We start from the raw sequence: 21,007 nt of genomic DNA, 5'->3' as shown, positions 1-21,007 counted from the left end.
CCATATTAAAGGGATATTATTGCAAGCCTAGTTATAATGGTCCCCCCATCACCTATACCCAAGTACAGCAGCCATCCCTAGACTGGCCTATTAAGAATGCAGCCTGTAAATCATAATCCTGTAGGGGTTCAACTAGACATAAGAGGTATGAGGCACATACAGGTGTATTTTGGTTCAACCACAAACGGTCTACCTCCATGAGCTAGGTGATCTCACAATAGGGGGCAATTCAATTAAAAGTGAAGATCGCAATGTGCCATCAAGGCAAACAGAGATGCGCAGGAAAACTTTCACTGGTCCTGTATATGGCAGATATGTGCGCAGCTGAGTGGCACATCCCACTGAACTGAACTGTCCCCTTAATCTCCAGGCTAACAACGGTATTCAATTAGCTGCTGTACTTTACCTCAGCTAATTGATTCGCCGGTGTGTAATCAATTAGCCCTGATACCCGGTACTTATCGGGGATTATGCTTCAGGTGCCTCATGCACCTGAAGCATAATCCCTGATAAGAAACCCTTAGAGCCGGCGATTACACAAAGGTGTGGATACTTATACCGGATCCCGTGTGTTTTCTCCCGGAAAAAGATGGTTTAATCGAATAGCTTGATAATGACTATTGCCCAAAAACCTTAAGGATAAAAATTAATGGGGCCTGAGCCTTTGATAATTATTCAGTTTGACAACAAAGACTAGTTTTAACAAACCATAACCGGTTTCCCCAGCCCACACTGCAATCTTCTCAATTTATGAACTTCTCTAGGCAATTGGGAATTTGCTCACGTACAGGGGATCCCAGTAACTGTCAAACAAAGCTCAGCATGGGTTCCACAAACAATTCTAATTATGTGCAAACGAGGCATTACTAAGAACACGACAGACACAGACTGCTGTTCATCAAAGTCCAAAAGATGAAATCTGAGCGGCAAACTGCTTACACCCCTCTATACGAATACGGCCGAGTCAGCAAATCATTGACACAGAAATAAACTATTCATTTTATAGGGGGCGATTAATTCACAATTTATAGCAAGGGGAGGGCAGCACCAGTTATACCATTACTTATTAAATGCTTCAAGACTGAAATCCTCATTTACAAATAGCAAAAATCACCAATGCTTCATTTATAGTCCATATTAAACCAACACATAAGATTATTGGATAGACACCGCAGGGGGCAGCATCGGGGAACTGGTACTCACACTGCTGGCTGGGGTCACATTCTGTCGTCATCTTGACGTAGTTGGACGGGAAGAGGCCGGTCAACCCGTTGATCTCGCCTTGCCACCAGTCCACATCGTCCTTGTTGATGACGTTGATGAGCTGCCCTTTGCTGAAGTTCAGTTCATCCTCGTTATTGGCTGTATAGTCGTACATCGCTATAACCTGACACACTAGGGAGGAGAGAGATGGGGTTACAGCAATGGACATCAGAGCTCCAACCGTTACTAACATCCATAAGAGGTACCACAGTCTACATGTGAGGTCTGCTGGGATGTGGATGGAGAATGACGGCCACAACGCTTCCGTTATCTCTGTGTATACAAATACTACACAAAGGGGCTAATTCAGTAAGAATAGCACATTCTGCTAATCAGCAGAATGTGCTATCTTTTGGATCGCATGCTGAAGGCCGCCCATCGCAGGGCAAGGCCGCCCAGCATGCTGACCGGAGCCTCCCCCAGTTGAACAAGCAGAAATTGCGGAACGTTCGCAATTTCTACTTGTTGGCAAAAACTGTGGGAGCCTCCTGCCGGTGCAGTTTAGCTGTGGCTGCAGGAGACTCGCCATCAGTTTCCGGACTGCAGTGGCTGCGTGCAACGTCACGCAGCAACCGATCATAGCCGCGACATGCCCCCGTTCGTCCGCACCCGCCCCCACAACGCTCCGTCTCCTCCCTGGAAACGGAGCGTTGCTGCCCTTCCCCCCCGCCCGCCTCTGCCTGATTGACAGGAGGCGAACGGTTTATTTCTGCGCCCCACCCCACCCCCGCAGAAAGTGCGCAGGACGGGTGCTGCGCAGCTCCCGCATCTTTTCAGCAAAAATTACGGTTGGATCGCACACTGCGATCCAACCTGAATTAGCCCCAAAATCCCGTCAAATAGTATGCGTGCGGAGAGTATACCGCCAAATAAAACCAGGACTGCTAACCGCCACCAACTATTAATGCTTAATTATACAATGTGTGACTCCTTAGCCTCTATGTTACTACAAGTCCCAGCATGCCCTGTCAGTCAGGACAGAGGTAGGAAACTTTTGTCTCTCAGTCTGTTGTTAGAAGTATAAATTCCAGCACACCCTTGTTCTATCCGATTTTAAACGCTAATCTCAATTCCGTCATTCCATGAATAGGTCATTGACAATGATCTCTTACCCGTAGTGAAAGCAGGAGCCACCTTGTCGTTACTTGGTGCTAATAGTTTCACATGGGTAGCCGGGAACCAGCCCTTCTGCCTTTTCTTCCCTCTGGCCTGAAAAAGTCACACCGCGTTAATGTAATCCCTATGGCAGCTAACGTACTACACAATAGCAATGCATTACATTGTCACATGTAAGAGAACTAGAACTGGAATTACTGATCGGAACTTATCCGAATAACTTCATTATTTGCTATAGGTCATAACATTACTTTTGACGTTGTTTTCCATTTTCACTTAATTTCTTACATACAGTTTGAGCCCCAGGAACAGCCAGGGTAAATCGGAGGGGATGTAGTTATGTGGGTCAGGAGACCGCAGGTCACAATATCGTACCCAAAACAATCAGATACTTTGGGTCTGATTCAGCAGTGGACGCAATGGCGAGGTTTGCACTATTTTTTTTGGGGGTGTAATGCACATGAGTCTGAGTCGCATTGCGCACGCCACAACTTAGATTACCATTCTGGTCGCAATGAGGACTTGTGTGATTGAAAGTCCTGGAGCATTTGTGGGAGAGAACAGGATGTGGTGAATGAAACGCAGAAGCGCCGCCACCTCTCTGGGAGGCAAGACCCAGCCTGCGACTGTGTGCATGCAGTGACAATGTCTCCGGCATTAGCATATTTCCGCAGATCCGCTACGTACAAGACCACAGTGGCAATGGGACTTGCGAGTGAATCGGGACCTTCATTTAGCCAAACTAGGGCTTGATTTTACTTAGACTTAAGTTGCAGCTCTTCTACATCAAACACCAAGACCTTATAGGCCCAGTTAGGTTTCCCCTCTGCACTTATTGGCTGGTACACGCCGTCCTGCAATTGTTCCGGAACTATTTTATCCTTTGGTCTTTCTTCAGCAAGACCTTTATATGATCCAAGTAGAGATATCACTGCCCTTAGGTAAAACACAGATGAACTCTGCACACTTGATGCCATTGTATTCATAAGGCGACTATGGGTCTGATCTTGGGTGGACGCAATGCCGGTGTATGCACAGTTCAGCGACTATTTTCTACTGGACATGTGTGAGAGAAGGCCACAAAAACCATACTGCGCTCCCGCTAAGGTGACTGTACAACAGCGGTCACAGTTCTGTATGGAATCTGTATCATTAGAAGAGGCGACTGTCAATCATGGGAGTATCTGGGCAGTTGCCTAACGCATAGAGATGCCGTTTTATGGGCATGTACTGGACATGTAAGTGGTTGTGTTCTCTTACGCAGCATCGTAGCCACAGAGCCTATATTTAGATGGATTTGGGTTGGATATACTGTGCCAGCCATAGACTGCTTGAGGGGCCGATGGTGCGAGCGATGGCATGTCGATGGAGGAGTGTTTTGAACCACCAGCGGACTTGCACCGTGCTCAGATAGTTGAAGTGGGCGTCTCAGGGTGTACTGCCCGGTGCACACTATTACACAAGGTGGATGCTGCAATTGCCATTTGAATATTTTCACAGTTCCACGTGAATAGTGTCCACCACTGAAAAAGGACCTATGTGTCGTATCTCAAGGCAACAAAAAAATAAATAACTGCTTAGAGGATATAAAAGATCTGCCTGGAGAACCCTGAATGTAGCCTGAAAGAAGAAAATAGGATTTTAATTACCTACTGCTAATACTTTTCTCATAGTCCATAAGGGATATTGGGGGATACTTAGTACGATGGGGACGTCCGAAAGCTTCCAGAACAGGTGGAAATGTGTGGGGACTGATGCAGCACCGCCTGCCCACACTGGGTATACTCTTTGGCCAGGGTATCAAACTTGTAGAACTTAACAAAAGTGTTCTTCGCCAACCAGATAGCAGCTCAGCATAGCTGCAAGGCCGAGACGCCACGTGCAGTCGCCCAGGAAGAGCCCACAGATTTTGTAGTGTGCGCCTTCAGAGACTTAGGAACAGGAAGTCTGCCGACACATAGGCCTGTTGGATAGTAAGCCTGAGCCAATGAGCAATGGACTATTTGAAGCAGGACAACCTTTTTTCTGCACATCATAGAGCACGAACAAGGAATCAGTCTTTCTGATCCGAGCTGTTCACTTGACATAGATTTTCAAGGCACGCACAGCATCCAATGCCAGCGGAGGAGCAGAAGCATCAGAACTGGATGGAACCACAATAGGCTGATTCAGGTGAAATGCGGAGACAACCTTTGGCGGAAACTGCTGTCGAGACCGGAGCTCCGTAAAAGACCAAGGGGGTCATTCCAACCCGTTCGCACGCAGCGGTTTGTGGCTGCGGTGCGAACGAGTCTGGAATGCGCATGCGCGGCGGCCGCACTGCGCACACGCGCCGTTGCCAGTTACATCGCAGACAACGAAGAAAGCGGTCGCAGAGGTGACCGCAAGAAGATTTACAGAAAGAAAAGCGTTCCTGGGCGTCACCAGGCCGTTGCCTGCCATTTTCGGGGAGTGGTGAAGAAAATGCAGGCGTGTCCAGGACAACTGAGGGCGGATGTCTGATGTCAAAGCCGGCCCCAGCATCGCTGAGATCGTCGCACAGGGTAAGTATGTCCAGGGCTACTCTTGTTCTGCATGAAATTTTTTTAGCTTAGCAGGGCTGCACAAGCGATCGCAGCCCTGCAAAGCTAAAATACACTCCCCCACAGGCGTGGACTAGTTGATCGCAGCAGCAGCAAAAAGTTGCTGGCTGCGATCAACTCGAAATGACCACCACAGTACGGACTTTTACACGATAAGGTCCCCAATTTTAAGACATGACGAGCAGAAGCCAGGGCCAGTAACATCACTATTTTCCACGTGAGGTACTGGTCTTCTACCGTCAGCAGAGGTTCAAACCAGGAGGACTGTAGAAATTCCAACATTACATCCAAATCCCAGGGTGCCATCAGTGGAGTGGAGTACCCCTTACAAGAAGGTCTGAACTTCTGGCAACACGGCTGATTTCTTCTGGAAGAAAATGGAGAGAGCTGAAATCTGGACCTTAATGGAACCCAGACGTAAGCCCTTATCCACACCAGCCTGCAGGAAATGTAAGGAGCGCCCCAAGTGGAACTCCGCAGGCGGATACGTGCATTCCTCGCACCAAGAGACATATCTTCTCCAGATATGATGATAGTGTTTTGACGTCACAGGTTTCCTGGCCAGAACCATGGTAGCAATAACCTTCCTGGAAAGGCCCTTGTGAGCTAGGATGTTCCGCTCAACCTCCATGCAGTCAAACGAAGTTGCCGTAAGTCCGGGTAGACGAACGGTCCTCGATGAAGAAGAACTCTTCTGAGAGGTAGAGAGAGGCTAAGGGTCTTCTACGGACATGTTCCGAAGATCGGCATACCACGCCCTCAGAGGCCAATCCGGGGCAATCAGAATTGCCTGGACTCTCTGACGTCTGATGCGCTTGAGCACCCTTGGGAGAATCAGAATAGGAGGAAACAGGTAGACCAGCCGGTAAGGCCAAGGCGACGTCCGTGTATCTACTGCCCTTCCCTGAGAGTCCCTGGTTCGTGAGCAATACCAATGAAGCTTCTTGTTGAGACGAGAAGCCATCATGTCTATCTGTGGGCAGCCCCACCGGTGGACGATCTGTTGGAACACCTGCTGGTGGAGACTGTGACAACTAAGGAAATCCGCCTCCCAGTTGTCCATACCCAGAATGAAGATTGCCAACAGTGCTCTTGCATTTCTTTCTGCTCAGAGGACTATTTGTGACACCTCTCGCATGCAGGCTCTGCTTTTTGTTCCTCCTTGTTGATTGATGTATGCCACTGCTGTGGCATTGTCTGACTGTACTTGGATTGCGCGATCCGTGAGCAGAGGAGAGACCTGAAGCAAAGCATTGTAGATTGCCCGAAGTTCCAGAATGTTGATCGGAAGAGGGCTTCGTGGGCTGACCACCTGCCCTGCAACTGCGCCCCTTGGGGGACAGCTCCCCATCCTCTCAGACTCGCATCCGTTGTGAGGAGGATCCAATCCGGAGTCCCAAAATTCCGGCATTTCCAGGAGATTGGAGGATGCAGCCGCCACAGGAGGGAAATCCTGGCTTGATGAGACAGCCGTATCACCCGGTGCATCTGAAGATGTGATCCGGACCATTTGCTCAGGAGATCTAGCTGAAAAGTTCTGGCATGGAACCTCCCATATTGGATCGCCTCGTATGAGGCGACCATCTTTCCCAACAATCTTATGCAAAGATGGATGGACACTCGAGTAGGTCAGAGCACCATGCGGACCATCTCCTGAAGTGTTCTCACCTTGTCTTCCAGTAGGAACACCTTCCGGGCCACGGTATCCAGTAACATCCCCAGGAACAGGAGCCGCAGAGATGGCTCCAGGTGGGACTTCTGTAAGTTGAGGATCCACCCATAATGTGACAGAAGTTCGATAGTGCGGTCGATATGGAGCTGCAAAAGCTCCATGGATCTTGCTTTGATCAGAAGATCGTCCAGGTAAGGAACAATATTGACTCCCTGGACCCGGAACATCATCTCTGCCATCACCTCCGTGAACACCCTCGGAGCTGTAGACAGGCCGAAGGGTAGTGCCTGGAATTGTTAGTGATTGTCCAGCAGGGCAAACCTCACGTACGAGTGATGAAGCGGCCAAATAGGAATATGGAGATAGGCGTCCTTGACATCCAAGGAAACCATGAATTCCTGGACTTCCAGGCCCGCAATCACTGCTCGCAAGGATTCCATTTTGAACTTGATCACCTTCGGGTAAGGGTTCAAGGACTTTAAATTCAAAATGGGCCTTACCGAACCTTCCGGTTTCGGCACCACAAACAGGTTGGAGAAATAACCCTTGCCTCGTTGTGGAATTGGTACTGGAACAATGATGTGAAACTGGACCAACTTTAGGATGGCCTGTTGCAACGTAACCCGCATATCCTCCAAAGCTGGTAAGCTTGATTTGAAAAATCGTTGGGGAGGAGCACTGTTGAACGCCAGCTTGTAGCCTTGAGAAACGAGATCCTTGACCCAGGTATCCTGGCAGGAAGCCTCCCAGACCTGGCTGAAGTGACGCAGTTGAGCTCCCACCTCGAGATCCCCTCGGGGTGGGTGGGCACCGTCATGCTGAGGCCTTCGTGAAAGCAGAACCGGTGGTCTGTTCCGGAGAGCTGGCGCTGGCAGGTTTTCTAGACTTACCTCTGGTGCCTCTGGCTGCACTGGAGGCACCTCTGGCCTTAAATCGAAATCTATTGGACCGAAAGGACTGAACAGACGGCCCCCCAGGTACGAGCGTCTCGCCGGCGGGGCCCCTGAGGGGAGAAACGTGGATTTCCCAGCCATAACTTTGGAAACCTATGTATCCAACTCAACCCCAAAGAGCCATTCCCCTGAAAAGGGGAGAGTTTCCACACTGCGACTGGATTCCGCGTCCGCTATCCACTGACGCAACCACAAGGACCTGTGTGCCCTCACTGCCATGGCAGAAGTCCTAGCATTAATATTACCCATCTCCTTAAGCGAATCACACAGGATGCATGTAGTGTCCTGAATGTGCTTAAGGAGGGTCACCATAGTGACCAGAGACATAGCCACGGAAAGGCCCTCCTGAATTTGAGTGGCCCAGGAATGAATGGCATGGGTCATCTAGCAACCTGCAATGAGCAGTCTTTGCGAGACACCCGCTGCCACGTAAATAGATTTGAGCGTGGCTTCTATTTTTCTATCCCCAGGATCCTTTATGGTAAAGGAGCACGGGGTGGGCAGCACCGCCTTTTTGGACAGGCGAGAGACTGACACATTAACCCCCAGGAGTTCCTCCCAAAATTTCCTACCTTCAGGAGCAAATGGAAAAGTGTGCAAAAACTTTTTTGACACTTGAAATTTTTTGTCTGGATTTTTCCAGGCCAGCTTGAATAGGTCATCTAACTCTGCAGAATCAGGGAAAGTGACATTAGGCTTGTTTTGTGTAAAGAAAAACGACTGCTGTGAGGCAGTGTCCTCTAGGGGGAGCTTTAACACTTCCGAATAGCCAGAATTAGGGGTTCAATACCCTGAGCAGAATCAGGATCCCCACTAACGGGGTCTAAGTCCTCCCCATCCTCTTGTACATCGTCATCTGTATCAGAGAGTAGAGCAGGAAAACCACGCTTTTGTGGCCCTGCATGAGAGGATGGGGGCTGTGTAACATCTGCCATAGCAGCTAAATCTGAAACAGCTTGTTGCAGCAGCTGAGGTTTCAGCACATTAGCAGTGAGTTGTGCCGACATATCAGACATCATACTTTTAAGAGACCCTAACCATGTGGGCTCTGAACACTCCCCAGCCTCTTCACTGAGTTGTGAAGATTGGCTGCATTTGTCACATGAGAAAGAATCAGATGATAACGGGGAGAATCTGGTGTGGCATACACTGCACAGTTTTTGTGTACCCATGTTTCACAATAAACACAGTAACATACACATACACACAGACAGTGATAATGCAAGCCTGCCCTACTGTATGTGAGAGGACACAGATAGAGAGGACACCAGCACACCCTGAGCTGTACAGCCCCAGTGAGGTTGTTACTATATCACAGTAAACACTAATAAATTCTGTCCTGTAGCGGCTACCCTGGCACAGGGTGTAGCGGCTCTCTCCCTTTGCTACACCCTGTACGAGTTTTCCAGCGTGTCTTGTGAGGCAAGAAGCACTGTGTGTGCTGTCTGTTGTTGCATTAAGCAGAGGAAGGCGCCAAAACGCCTCTGGTCCCGCTCTGAGGTAGCTCCCCCCCCCCCCCCTCCCAATAGCACAGGAGCGAAAGTGATTTAGTTCAAGCGATTTATAGCCAGTTTACATGGGGGGCTCTAGTGGGACCCCCCCAGGAGGGTCCCGTATGCCGCGCCTGCGTTCAGCTGCACTTTGGACCGGGGGACACCCCTAGCGGGGCCTCCCGGTGTGTAATCACCACAGACGTCACCTTCAGGCAGCGTTAGGGGTGTGCGGCGTGCTGCGGCTGTGACAGCCAAGGCGCAGTGCCCCGCTGAACAACAACCCCTCAGGACGGTGGTCCTGCAGCGGGGAAGCTGCTCTGCACCTCTCAAGGCTGGTGACCGCCCATCCTCCCTAACTCCCACGGTGCAAGTATGCTGTTGCCCAAACAGCATACCGAAAATAAACATGAAAAAGAAACTGAAGAAACTCTCTGGAGCTCAGAGATGTGCATCCCCTCCTGAAGGCACTTTTTTCTAAAATGCCTATGGGAGGGGGCATAGAGGGGAAGAGCCAGCACACCCAGTGAAGAAAATTTAAAGTGCACTGGCTCCTTTGGACCCCGCCTATACCCCATTGTACTAAGTCTCCCCCAATATCCCTTATGGATGCCAGAGAAACAATATTTGCAGTAGATGTTGCAGGAGGTGCACAACCACATATGGGTTGCCCAAATACACTTCTGATATTGTAAATATTCTATAATAAGAAAGATATAGTGCTACCGCTTTCTACCGCCAAGCTTAATAATGCCGCATTGCTTATCCCCAGGCATTTTGTTGGCACAAATGTGCATTTAAATATATATGATTCTTTTATATGCGATATTCTTTTTACCACCACCTGTGCTATGACGCCAAGTCTGTATTTAAAACAGCATTATAGAATAGGATCACTTTGTAAGTGGTTAGTTCCCCCCCATCCTCCGCCAATTCTCTTGGCACTGCCACCGTTTCCATCAGTTACCTGTAGTTCTCCTTGCCACCAGCCCGACGCGTTCTTCTTTAGGATGAGTATGAGTTGCCCCGGGGCCAGACTGAGCTGCTCTGTGCCGGTCGCTGTGTAAGCTGTGGTGACCTGGGCGATCTCTGGAAGACCAAAGGAGAACATATAGTGACGGTATAGTCTGCAAGCTCATCTCTGAGGCACAACAAGGCTCACACCTCTCACGTAACATAGACCACAGGAACACAACATATGATGATTCTATACATGGGCTACGTACCAGGTCTCTTGGTGAGAGTTCCACTTTTGCCAACACCGCCCAATCCCTGAAATTATGAAAACAGCAAATCATTATTGGCAGGATGCAGGGTCATTAAATGTGTATAGAGTAGATGGGAAGAGGTGGTTCTACTGTATTACCGCGAATTATAAGGAACTTATGAAAGATATCCTACAAAAGGAAGAAACGACTCGCATGGTGGAACCCGATTTTACCTCTTGATCACGTGGGCGCACGTAGTTTGATGGGAATATCCCAGTCCTGTCACCGGCAGTTCCCGTCCACCACTCGCCTTCTCTCTGTGTCACTAAGATGATGTCCCCTTCGTTAAATATTAAGTCTCCCGGTTCTGAGCTTGAATAGGGGTAAAGAGCCACATATTCTGTAAAACAGAGGACACATTACAAATGGCAGGGGTTTAATATAAAGTACGGTCTTCATCATATCCTGATATATAGACCACATACTGCATATTACCCCCAATTCTGAGGTTCTGGTCAGGTTTACTACTATTTGAAGATTCCTACCACTATAGAGGAGTCGCCCGATGAGATGGGTAGAAAGTCAGTACTGTGGAATACAGTGACCCATGATATGATGTCATGCAATGATGTGCCACAAACTACAGTATAGAATGCTGCCCTCTCTGAACTCTGTGCCCCTGGATTGCCATGAAATTTTATTTTAAGGTTACATGACTTATCTATTAGATAACAAAAGCCAGAAATGACTGTTAATGTGTCATTTACAGACGTATTAGGTCGACCCTGCACCACGGGCGATGCCATATTTTGCGCAGATATATCGGTACATACATCCTGCTGACCAAACAATATATCGGCCGCAGAATCCATTGAATATAACGTCAAAAGCGGGCGAGCAAATTTAAATGTATCTCATTGCCAGTCATATATAGGGCATGGGATTGGTAAATGTGTATACATAAGATAATTTTTGCATTAACCTTACTAATCGTTAGAGCGACTGGCAGATCCATTGGCCAAGTATGTATCCAGCCTAAGGCCGGGTACACATTAGAACGATATCTTAACGATTTGTCAGTCCCTGTTAAGTCGAAATGCCGACTTTCGGGATTCTTTGGGGTCAGGATCCTGACGTCGGTATTGTGACCGGCAAACTCACCTTCACCTATGTATGTCGGGGTTGCAGCTTTCCTCTTGACAGCAGCGTACACAGGTTCAGGTCTGTAAGAAACAGAATAGCTCTATGAACACGTGTTATCACATGACTTGCTGACAATAACACGCATGATCTTATTTCACAGCATGGTGCTGCCCGCACAAACTGGACTGTAAGCCTTAGTAGCCAATGACGTGTTGTTTTATTTGATAAGATGCACTACGAAACATAGGACAGATGTATCAAACCTTGGAGAGAGCTAAAGTACCAATCAGCTCCTAACTGCCATTTTTTTTTAAACACACAGCCTGTGACAAGACAGACGCTGATTGGCTGGTACTTTATCACTCTCCAAGGTTTGATAAACCTCCCCCTTAGAAAGATTTGTCGCCATGGCTTATATCACATCTGCCTAATTTTATTACATAAATCCTTTGGGCACATTGGCTTCACTTTTCAACTTAAAAAGTATAGTTCTCTGTATGGGATACGGTCGTTCGGTCGACGTGAGTTTAAAAAAAAAAAAATTGGGGGGGATTTTATCATACTTAACGATCCACGTGGACTACGATTGGAACAAGCGAAGCGAGCCATGCGAGGGGACACGGTGCACTAATTGGGGTTCCCTGTCACTTTGCAAAGAAAATGACGCCAAAAAAAAGTTTAAAAAAAAACCCCAAAAAAAACACATGTCGACGTTTTACCTGTACCTAGTACATGTTGACTTAATGGTCATGTCGACCTATTGTCCCTGTCGACCTAATGCATGTCGACCTAAGTTGTGTCTACCCAGTGACCCATACCCCTCTGTATCTACTCACTCCGGAGTTTTACTTTCACTTCCAGGCAGGATCTTCACATAGGATTTGGGAAACCACCCCTTCTGCCCGCGCACCTCCCCAAACCACCAGTTTTCCTGCTGCTCCAGCACAATGATGGTGTCGTTTTTGGTAAAGTTCAAGTGGTTGTCCTTTTTTGCAGTCCAAGAGCACAGTGCTTGAGCCTTTACCTCCCCCGCTGGCTGACCCTGCTCGGGATACAAAGGGAAACAAGGACACGGATCAGATTGGCTGCCAGGGAACTTTTCTGGAACATCTACAATTTAATATTTTATAATCCTAGATGTGAAAAAGCTTCCAAAGAAGATGTGGAAACACTTACAGAACTTAGCAAGATAAAAAAAAAAAAACCCAAACTGAGAATTATTGGTTGGGATAAAACAAAAACAAACACTCCTTATTCTGATAAGCCCTCTTACAGCATACCATCAACATACAGATGCGTCCTTCCTCATGTGGCCTCCATACATAATGAGTTATGGCACACACGGAGGATGAGAGCCGCCAGCTCCTGTGTGACTCTGCCAGCGCTGAGCGTCTTTTCCCCTGAAAAATGCGTCTTGATAGCATTTGCGAATAAGACGCACAAGCAGACTCTGCTGGTTAAAATATGCAGCATGCCTATATTCTGTGTGCGACTGCAGCTGTATCTGCATATGAAATGCTACGTTACAGTGTTTTCTAAGAAAAGATGCCCGACATTCATAACTGCGTTCACGACAAGGTGCGACTAACATGACTGTAGCATCGATGTGGTAGGACACTTCTGTATTTACATATATGGAATCCTCTATCCAGACTCCAGTTTTCTTTAGTGGCCCCATTGGTTGATGAGAATATGGTACCCACAGACATGCTCAGCATGTGTCTGCTTCTGCAGGTACTGTGAGGAGCACTGCTCGGCGGTTTAAAGAGGAGGGGCATTTCAGGGACCACAGAAAATTAAATATACAAAAAATAAAATTAAAAAATTAGCATAATCTTTAAAAGTAATTATATTTTATACATTGTGTTTAAAATCACAGAACTCCTCTTATCTGGAAAAAATAAGATTTTACTCACCGGTAAATCTATTTCTCGTAGTCCGTAGTGGATGCTGGGAACTCCGAAAGGACCATGGGGAATAGCGGCTCCGCAGGAGACTGGGCACAACTAAAGAAAGCTTTTAGGTCACCTGGTGTGCACTGGCTCCTCCCACTATGACCCTCCTCCAAGCCTCAGTTAGGACACTGTGCCCGGACGAGCTGACATAATAAGGAAGGATTTTGAATCCCGGGTAAGACTCTTACCAGCCACACCAATCACACCGTATAACTCGTGATACTATACCCAGTTTAACAGTATGAAAACAACTGAGCCTCTCAACAGATGGCTCAACAATAACCCTTTAGTTAACAATAACTATGTACAAGTATTGCAGACAATCCGCACTTGGGATGGGCGCCCAGCATCCACTACGGACTACGAGAAATAGATTTACCGGTGAGTAAAATCTTATTTTCTCTGACGTCCTAGTGGATGCTGGGAACTCCGAAAGGACCATGGGGATTATACCAAAGCTCCCAAACGGGCGGGAGAGTGCGGATGACTCTGCAGCACCGAATGAGAGAACTCAAGGTCCTCCTCAGCCAGGGTATCAAATTTGTAGAATTTTGCAAACGTGTTTGCCCCTGACCAAGTAGCAGCTCGGCAAAGTTGTAAAGCCGAGACCCCTCGGGCAGCCGCCCAAGATGAGCCCACCTTCCTTGTGGAATGGGCTTTTACTGATTTAAGATGCGGCAGTCCAGCCGCAGAATGCGCCAGCTGAATTGTGCTACAAATCCAGCGAGCAATAGTCTGCTTAGAAGCAGGAGCACCCAGTTTGTTGGGTGCATACAGGATAAATAGCGAGTCAGTTTTCCTGACTCTAGCCGTCCTAGAAACATAAATTTTCAAGGCCCTGACTACGTCCAGCAACTTGGAATCCTCCAAGTCCCTAGTAGCCGCAGGCACCACAATAGGTTGGTTCAAGTGAAAAGCTGATACCACCTTAGGGAGAAACTGGGGACGAGTCCTCAATTCCGCCCTATCCATATGGAAAATCAGATAAGGGCTTTTACATGACAAAGCTGCCAACTCTGACACACGCCTGGCTGAAGCCAAGGCCAATAACATGACCACTTTCCACGTGAGATATTTTAGATCCACGGTTTTAAGTGGCTCAAACCAATGTGATTTTAAGAAACTCAACACCACGTTGAGATCCCAAGGTGCCACTGGAGGCACAAACGGGGGCTGAATATGCAGCACTCCTTTCACAAACGTCTGAACTTCAGGTAGTGAAGCTAGTTCTTCCTGGAAGAAAATCGACAGAGCCGAGATCTGTACCTTAATGGAGCCTAATTTCAGGCCCATAGTCACTCCTGCTTGTAGGAAATGCAGAAATCGACCTAGTTGAAATTCCTCTGTTGGGGCCTTTTTGGCCTCACACCAAGCAACATATTTCCGCCATATGCGGTGATAATGCTTTGCAGTTACATCTTTCCTGGCTTTAATCAGCGTAGGAATGACTTCCTCCGGAATGCCCTTTTCCTTCAGGATCCGGCGTTCAACCGCCATGCCGTCAAACGCAGCCGCGGTATCTGCTTCCCAGTTGACCACTCCCGGAATGAACACTGCTGACAGTGCCAGTACGTGATTTTCCGCCCATCGGAGAATCCTTGTGGCTTCTGCCATTGCCATCCTGCTTCTTGTGCCGCCCTGTCGATTTACATGGGCGACTGCCGTGATGTTGTCTGACTGGATCAGTACCGGCTGGTGTAGAAGCAGGGATTTTGCCTGACTTAGGGCATTGTAAATGGCCCTTAGTTCGAGAATATTTATGTGTAGGGAAGTCTCCTGACTCGACCATAGTCCTTGGAAGTTTCTTCCCTGTGTGACTGCCCCCCCAGCCTCGAAGGCTGGCATCCGTGGTCACCAGGACCCAGTCCTGTATGCCGAATCTGCGGCCCTCTAGAAGATATGCACTCTGCAGCCACCACAGCAGAGACACCCTGGTTCTTGGAGACAGGGTTATTAGGCGATGCATCTGAAGATGCGATCCGGACCTGTTTTGGTTTCAGGAGGTCTCTGACTAGAGATGACAGCTCCTTGGCTTTCTCCTCCGGGAGAAACACTTTTTTCCTGGACTGTATCCAGAATCATACCCAGGAACAGTAGACGTGTCGTCGGAACCAGCTGTGATTTTGGAATATTCAGAATCCAACCGTGCTGGTGTAGCACCTCCTGAGATAGTGCTACTCCCACCAACAACTGCTCCTTGGACCTCGCCTTTATTAGGAGATCGTCCAAGTACGGGATAATTAAAACTCCCTTTCTTCGAAGGAGTATCATCATTTCCGCCATTACCTTGGTAAACACCCTCGGTGCCGTGGAGAGTCCAAACGGCAGCGTCTGGAATTGGTAATGGCAATCCTGTACCACAAATCTGAGGTACTCCTGGTGAGGATAGTAAATGGGGACATGCAGGTAAGCATCCTTGATGTCCAGGGATACCATGTAATCCCCCTCGTCCAGGCTTGCAATAACCGCCCTGAGCGATTCCATCTTGAACTTGAATTTTTTTATGAATGTGTTCAAGGATTTAAAATTTAAAATGGGTCTCACCGAACCGTCCGGTTTCGGTACCACAAACAGTGTGGAATAGTAACCCCGTCCTTGTTGAAGTAGGGGCACCTTGACTATCACCTGCTGGGAATACAGCTTGTGAATTGCCGCTAGCACAGCCTCCCTGTCTGAAGGAGTAATCGGCAAGGCAGATTTTAGGAACCGGTGGGGTGGAGACGCCTCGAATTCCAGTTTGTACCCTTGAGATACTATTTGCAGGATCCATGGATCCACCTGTGAGCGAGCCCACTGATCGCTGAAATTTTTGAGGCGGCCCCCCACCGTATCTGGCTCCGCCTGTGGAGCCCCACCGTCATGCGGCGGACTTGGAAGAAGCGGGGGAGGACTTTTGCTCCTGGGAACCTGCTGTTTGTTGCAGCCTTTTTTCCCTACCCCGCCTTTTCCACGCCTGTTTTTCTGAGTCCGAAAGGACTGTACCTGATAAAACGGCGCCTTTTTAGGCTGTGAGGGAACATGGGGTAAAAATGCTGACTTCTCAGCAGTTGCTGTGGAAACTAGGTCCGAGAGACCATCCCCAAATAACTCCACCCCCTTATAAGGCAAAACTTCCATGTGCCTTTTTGAATCTGCATCCCCTGTCCACTGGCGAGTCCATAAGCCTCTCCTAGCAGAAATGGACAATGCACTTATTTTAGATGCCAGCCGGCAGATCTCCCTCTGTGCATCTCTCATGTATAAGACTGAGTCTTTTATATGCTCTATGGTTAGCAGAATAGTGTCCCTGTCTAGGGTGTCAATATTTTCTGACAGGGAATCTGACCACGCAGCGGCAGCACTGCACATCCATGCTGACGCAATAGCTGGTCTAAGTATAATGCCTGAGTGTGTATATACAGACTTCAGGATCGCCTCCTGCTTTCTATCAGCAGGTTCCTTGAGGGCGGCCGTATCAGGAGACGGTAGTGCCACCTTATTAGACAAACGTGTGAGCGCTTTATCCACCCTAGGGGGTGTCTCCCAACGTGACCTATCCTCTGGTGGGAAAGGGAACGCCATTAGTAACTTCTTAGAGATTACCAATCTTTTATCAGGGAAAGCCCACGCTTCTTCACACACTTCATTTAATTCTTCTGATGGGGGAAAAACTACGGGTAGTTTTTTCTCCCCAAACATAATACAGGTTGAGTATCCCATATCCAAATATTCCGAAATACGGAATATTCCAAAATACGGACTTTTTTGAGTGAGAGTGAGATAGTGAAACCTTTGTTTTCTGATGGCTCAATGTACACAAACTTTGTTTAATACTACAAGTTATTAAAAAATATTGTATTAAATGACCTTCAGGCTGTGTGTATAAGGTGTATATGAAACATAAATTAATTGTGTGAATGTAGACACACTTTGTTTAATGCACAAAGTTATAAAAAATATTGGCTAAAATGACCTTCAGGCTGTGTGTATAAGGTGTATATGAAACATAAATGCATTCTGTGCATCGATTTAGGTCCCATCACCATGATATCTCATTATGGTATGCAATTATTCCAAAATACGGAAAAATCTGATATCCAAAATACCTCTGGTCCCAAGCATTTTGGATAAGGGATACTCAACCTGTACCCTTTTTAGTGGTACCTGGGTTTATATCAGAAATTTGTAACACCTCTTTCATTGCTTCAATCATGCAACGAATGGCCTTAGTGGACATTAGACTAGACTCATCGTCGTCGACACTGGTGTCAGTATCCGTGTCGACATCCGCGTCTGCCATCTGAGGTAGCGGGCGTTTTAGAGCCCCCGATGGCCTTTGAGACGCCTGGACAGGCACGAGCTGAGAAGCCGGCTGTCCCGCATTTGGCATGTCGTCAAATTTTTTGTGTAAGGAGTCGACACGTGCACGCAATTCTTTCCATAAGTCCATCCACTCAGGTGTCTGCCCCGCAGGGGGTGACATCCCTTCTATAGGCATCTGCTCCGCCTCCACATCATTATCCTCATCAAACATGTCGACACAGCTGTACCGACACACCGCACACACACAGGGAATGCTCTAACAGAGGACAGGACCCACAAAAGCCCTTTGGGGAGACAGAGTGAGAGTATGCCAGCACACACCAGAGCGCTATATAATGCAGGGACTAACTGAGTTATGTCCCCTATAGCTGCTGTTATATATACTGCGCCTAAATTTAGTGCCCCCCCTCTCTTTTTTACCCTTTTCTGTAGTGTAGACTGCAGGGGAGAGCCAGGGAGCTTCCTTCCAGCGGATCTGTGAAGGAGAAATGGCGCCAGTGTGCTGAAGGAGATAGCTCCGCCCCTTTTCCGCTGACTTTTCTCCCGCTTTTTTATGGATTCTGGCAGGGGTAATTATCACATATATAGCCTCTGGGGCTATATATTGTGGTATTTTTGCCAGCCAAGGTGTTTTTATTGCTGCTCAGGGCGCCCCCCCCAGCGCCCTGCACCCTCAGTGACCGGAGTGTGAAGTGTGTATGAGGAGCAATGGCGCACAGCTGCAGTGCTGTGCGCTACCTTGGTGAAGACTGATGTCTTCTGCCGCCGATTTTCCGGACCTCTTCTTGCTTCTGGCTCTGTAAGGGGGACGGCGGCGCGGCTCCGGGACCGAACACCAAGGCCAGTTCCATGCGGTCGATCCCTCTGGAGCTAATGGTGTCCTGTAGCCTAAGAAGCCCAAGCTAGCTGCAAGCAGGTAGGTTCGCTTCTTCTCCCCTTAGTCCCTCGCTGCAGTGAGCCTGTTGCCAGCAGGTCTCACTGTAAAATAAAAAACCTAATTATATACTTTCTTTCTAGAAGCTCAGGAGAGCCCCTAGTGTGCATCCAACCTCGGCCGGGCACAAAATCTAACTGAGGCTTGGAGGAGGGTCATAGTGGGAGGAGCCAGTGCACACCAGGTGACCTAAAAGCTTTCTTTAGTTGTGCCCAGTCTCCTGCGGAGCCGCTATTCCCCATGGTCCTTTCTGAGTTCCCAGCATCCACTAGGACGTCAGAGAAACTGTAACTCCTGTTAACAGATGTGTCTTCATATATCTTTGCTGCGGTCACGCCAAACAGCCCTTCTTGGCACGCCAGGTCGCGTGAGAATCTCTTAGGGTCGGGCGTCTTTTTTGGCAAAAACTCTTCTTCGTTACAGCGCAATGCAATGCCACACAACTACTACACACGAGAAGACTGTGCTGATTAATTGATATAGGACACTTGTATACAGTGGCGGTTCTTGCCACGGGCAAGCAGGACTTTTGCCCGGGGCGCCGCCTTCCGGAGGGCGCTGGCGCCATCCGGAGGGCGCCGCACCGTGGCAAGATCCGCCACTGCTGCCCGCTGTGTCCCCCGTCCGCCTCCGCTGCCCGCTGCCGTCCCCGTCCTCGGCGCCTCCTGTGAAGGGAACTAGACGCTATGCGTCTAGTTTCCCTTCGTGGAGAGTAACTGCTGAGCGGTGCGCGATGACGTCATCGCGCACCGCACAGCAAAGGTCCTCTCCACGAAGGGAACTAGACGCATAGCGTCTAGTTTCTCTTCGTGGAGAGGACCTTTTGCTGTGCGGTGCGCGATGACGTCATCGCGCACCGCTCAGCATTCAAGCGGCGCTTTCAATGTACAGGGGGCGTGACCCACCACGCCCCCTGTATTAGGCCACGCCCCTTTCCTGCCCGGGGCGCTCTGCGCCCTTGAACCGGCCCTGCTTGTATATCTGTGTGGGGACTGAAGGTGGGTACACACTGGTAGATATATCTGCCGATCAATTGATCTGCAGATATATCTATGGACGGATCGGGCAGTGTGCTGTGCATACACACTGCCCGATCCATCAGGGACTGACGTCATGAACTGGGCGGGGGTGTACACACGCCCGCCCAGTTCAGCTGTCAATCACCGCTAGCCGCCACAGCACGTGTACGGGCGGCCGGCTGATAGCCCGTACACACACACACACACAGCGATGTGCCAATAAATCGGTACATATATTGTGCGTGAGGCTGTGCAGCGGGGCCGACGCAATACGTCTGTGAACGATGGAGTTCACAGACGTATCGCCCGTACACACTGGCCGACGGACCCGCGATATATCGGCCGTTCAAGAGAACGGCCGATATATCGGCCAGTGTGTACCCACCTTTAGTCTCTGAGTCTATACACCAAAGTGCAACAATGTAGCATCTGCTGTTTTTTTCCAACACAAATTCTGTTCTGCTCCGTATACAGGCTCAATCACACACAATTTACAGGTGTCGCATATCAAATGAATCAGCACAGTCTCCTCGTGCATCCCTGTCACACTGCATTTTTTGCAACACAAAAAAAAAAAAAAAGACGCTAAGCGTTCGCGGAGTTACATGGGACCTGCGCTGCATGGTGTACTGAGGCTAGATGTATGAGGACACATCTGTAGTTGAAGGAACAAGGACATAAATCTTTCTTGAAACAGGACTCAACTAACATCCTCCCAGTTACTCCCTCGCCCAGCCTGCTATCCTTTCATTGACAGTTACACGTTCATACGAGAAAGAAGTACAACAGTTCCAGCAGACAAGAAAGATATAAAGTTACAGCTATGCAGAGACACCTACCTGACCATGGATGGGAGAGATGGAGCCGGGGGAAACGCAAGAGGTAAATGCAGAGGTTTTCTGCCACGTGGAGGTCACGCTAAGGCTGGAGAAAGGTAGATTTTGATACTCCATATCCCCCTCAGAGGGCTTAGTTGGTGAAAGCGACCTGGGAATTTAAAAACATTAAACCACATATTGCACTCTGATAAGTTGCAATTAGACATTAATATGTATAAAAGCCTACTAAATCTATCCTGGACATTGGCTACCCCATTATGTTAGTGAGAGCTATTCTGGAGGGTGGTGCTCCTCAGCCTTGCACATCTCAGACACTGAGGGGAGAGAAGCACTGTGATGCATGCTGTCTGCTACAAATATTACTCCCATATAGGAGAACAGTGACATCAGATTAAGTTACAGGGCATGCAAGCTACGGCTGTCAATTATGCATGCTGTTAGCTACATTACAGCCCTTGGCTATAGACTGTGGGACATTCTGCTGTTCGGGGCCTTTTTTACCCCATGCGTCATATAAGGGGAATTATTACC

General features: G+C 48.5%; 1 protein-coding gene across 8 annotated transcripts in view; it reads right to left on the bottom strand.

Moving 5' to 3' along the window:
* The window catches only part of ITSN2 (intersectin 2), a 398,370-nt gene that overhangs the window by 99,033 nt on the left and 278,330 nt on the right, over positions 1 to 21,007 (bottom strand). For all 8 annotated transcript variants that reach the window (XM_063915271.1, XM_063915270.1, XM_063915272.1 and 5 more), the window contains 8 exons: positions 20,477 to 20,624; positions 12,264 to 12,469; positions 11,446 to 11,507; positions 10,518 to 10,684; positions 10,303 to 10,348; positions 10,044 to 10,165; positions 2,376 to 2,472; positions 1,204 to 1,395 (listed from right to left, as the gene is read on the bottom strand). In XM_063915271.1, the coding sequence (XP_063771341.1) occupies positions 1,204 to 1,395; positions 2,376 to 2,472; positions 10,044 to 10,165; positions 10,303 to 10,348; positions 10,518 to 10,684; positions 11,446 to 11,507; positions 12,264 to 12,469; positions 20,477 to 20,624 (1,040 nt within the window). The remainder of the gene's footprint in view (positions 1 to 1,203; positions 1,396 to 2,375; positions 2,473 to 10,043; positions 10,166 to 10,302; positions 10,349 to 10,517; positions 10,685 to 11,445; positions 11,508 to 12,263; positions 12,470 to 20,476; positions 20,625 to 21,007) is intronic.

The sequence above is a fragment of the Pseudophryne corroboree genome, chromosome 4 (assembly GCF_028390025.1).
Source record: "Pseudophryne corroboree isolate aPseCor3 chromosome 4, aPseCor3.hap2, whole genome shotgun sequence".
Classification (NCBI taxonomy): Eukaryota; Metazoa; Chordata; class Amphibia; order Anura; family Myobatrachidae; genus Pseudophryne; species Pseudophryne corroboree.
The sequence above is the reverse complement of the archived record's forward strand: the minus strand, read 5'-3'. Positions and strand labels throughout refer to the sequence as shown.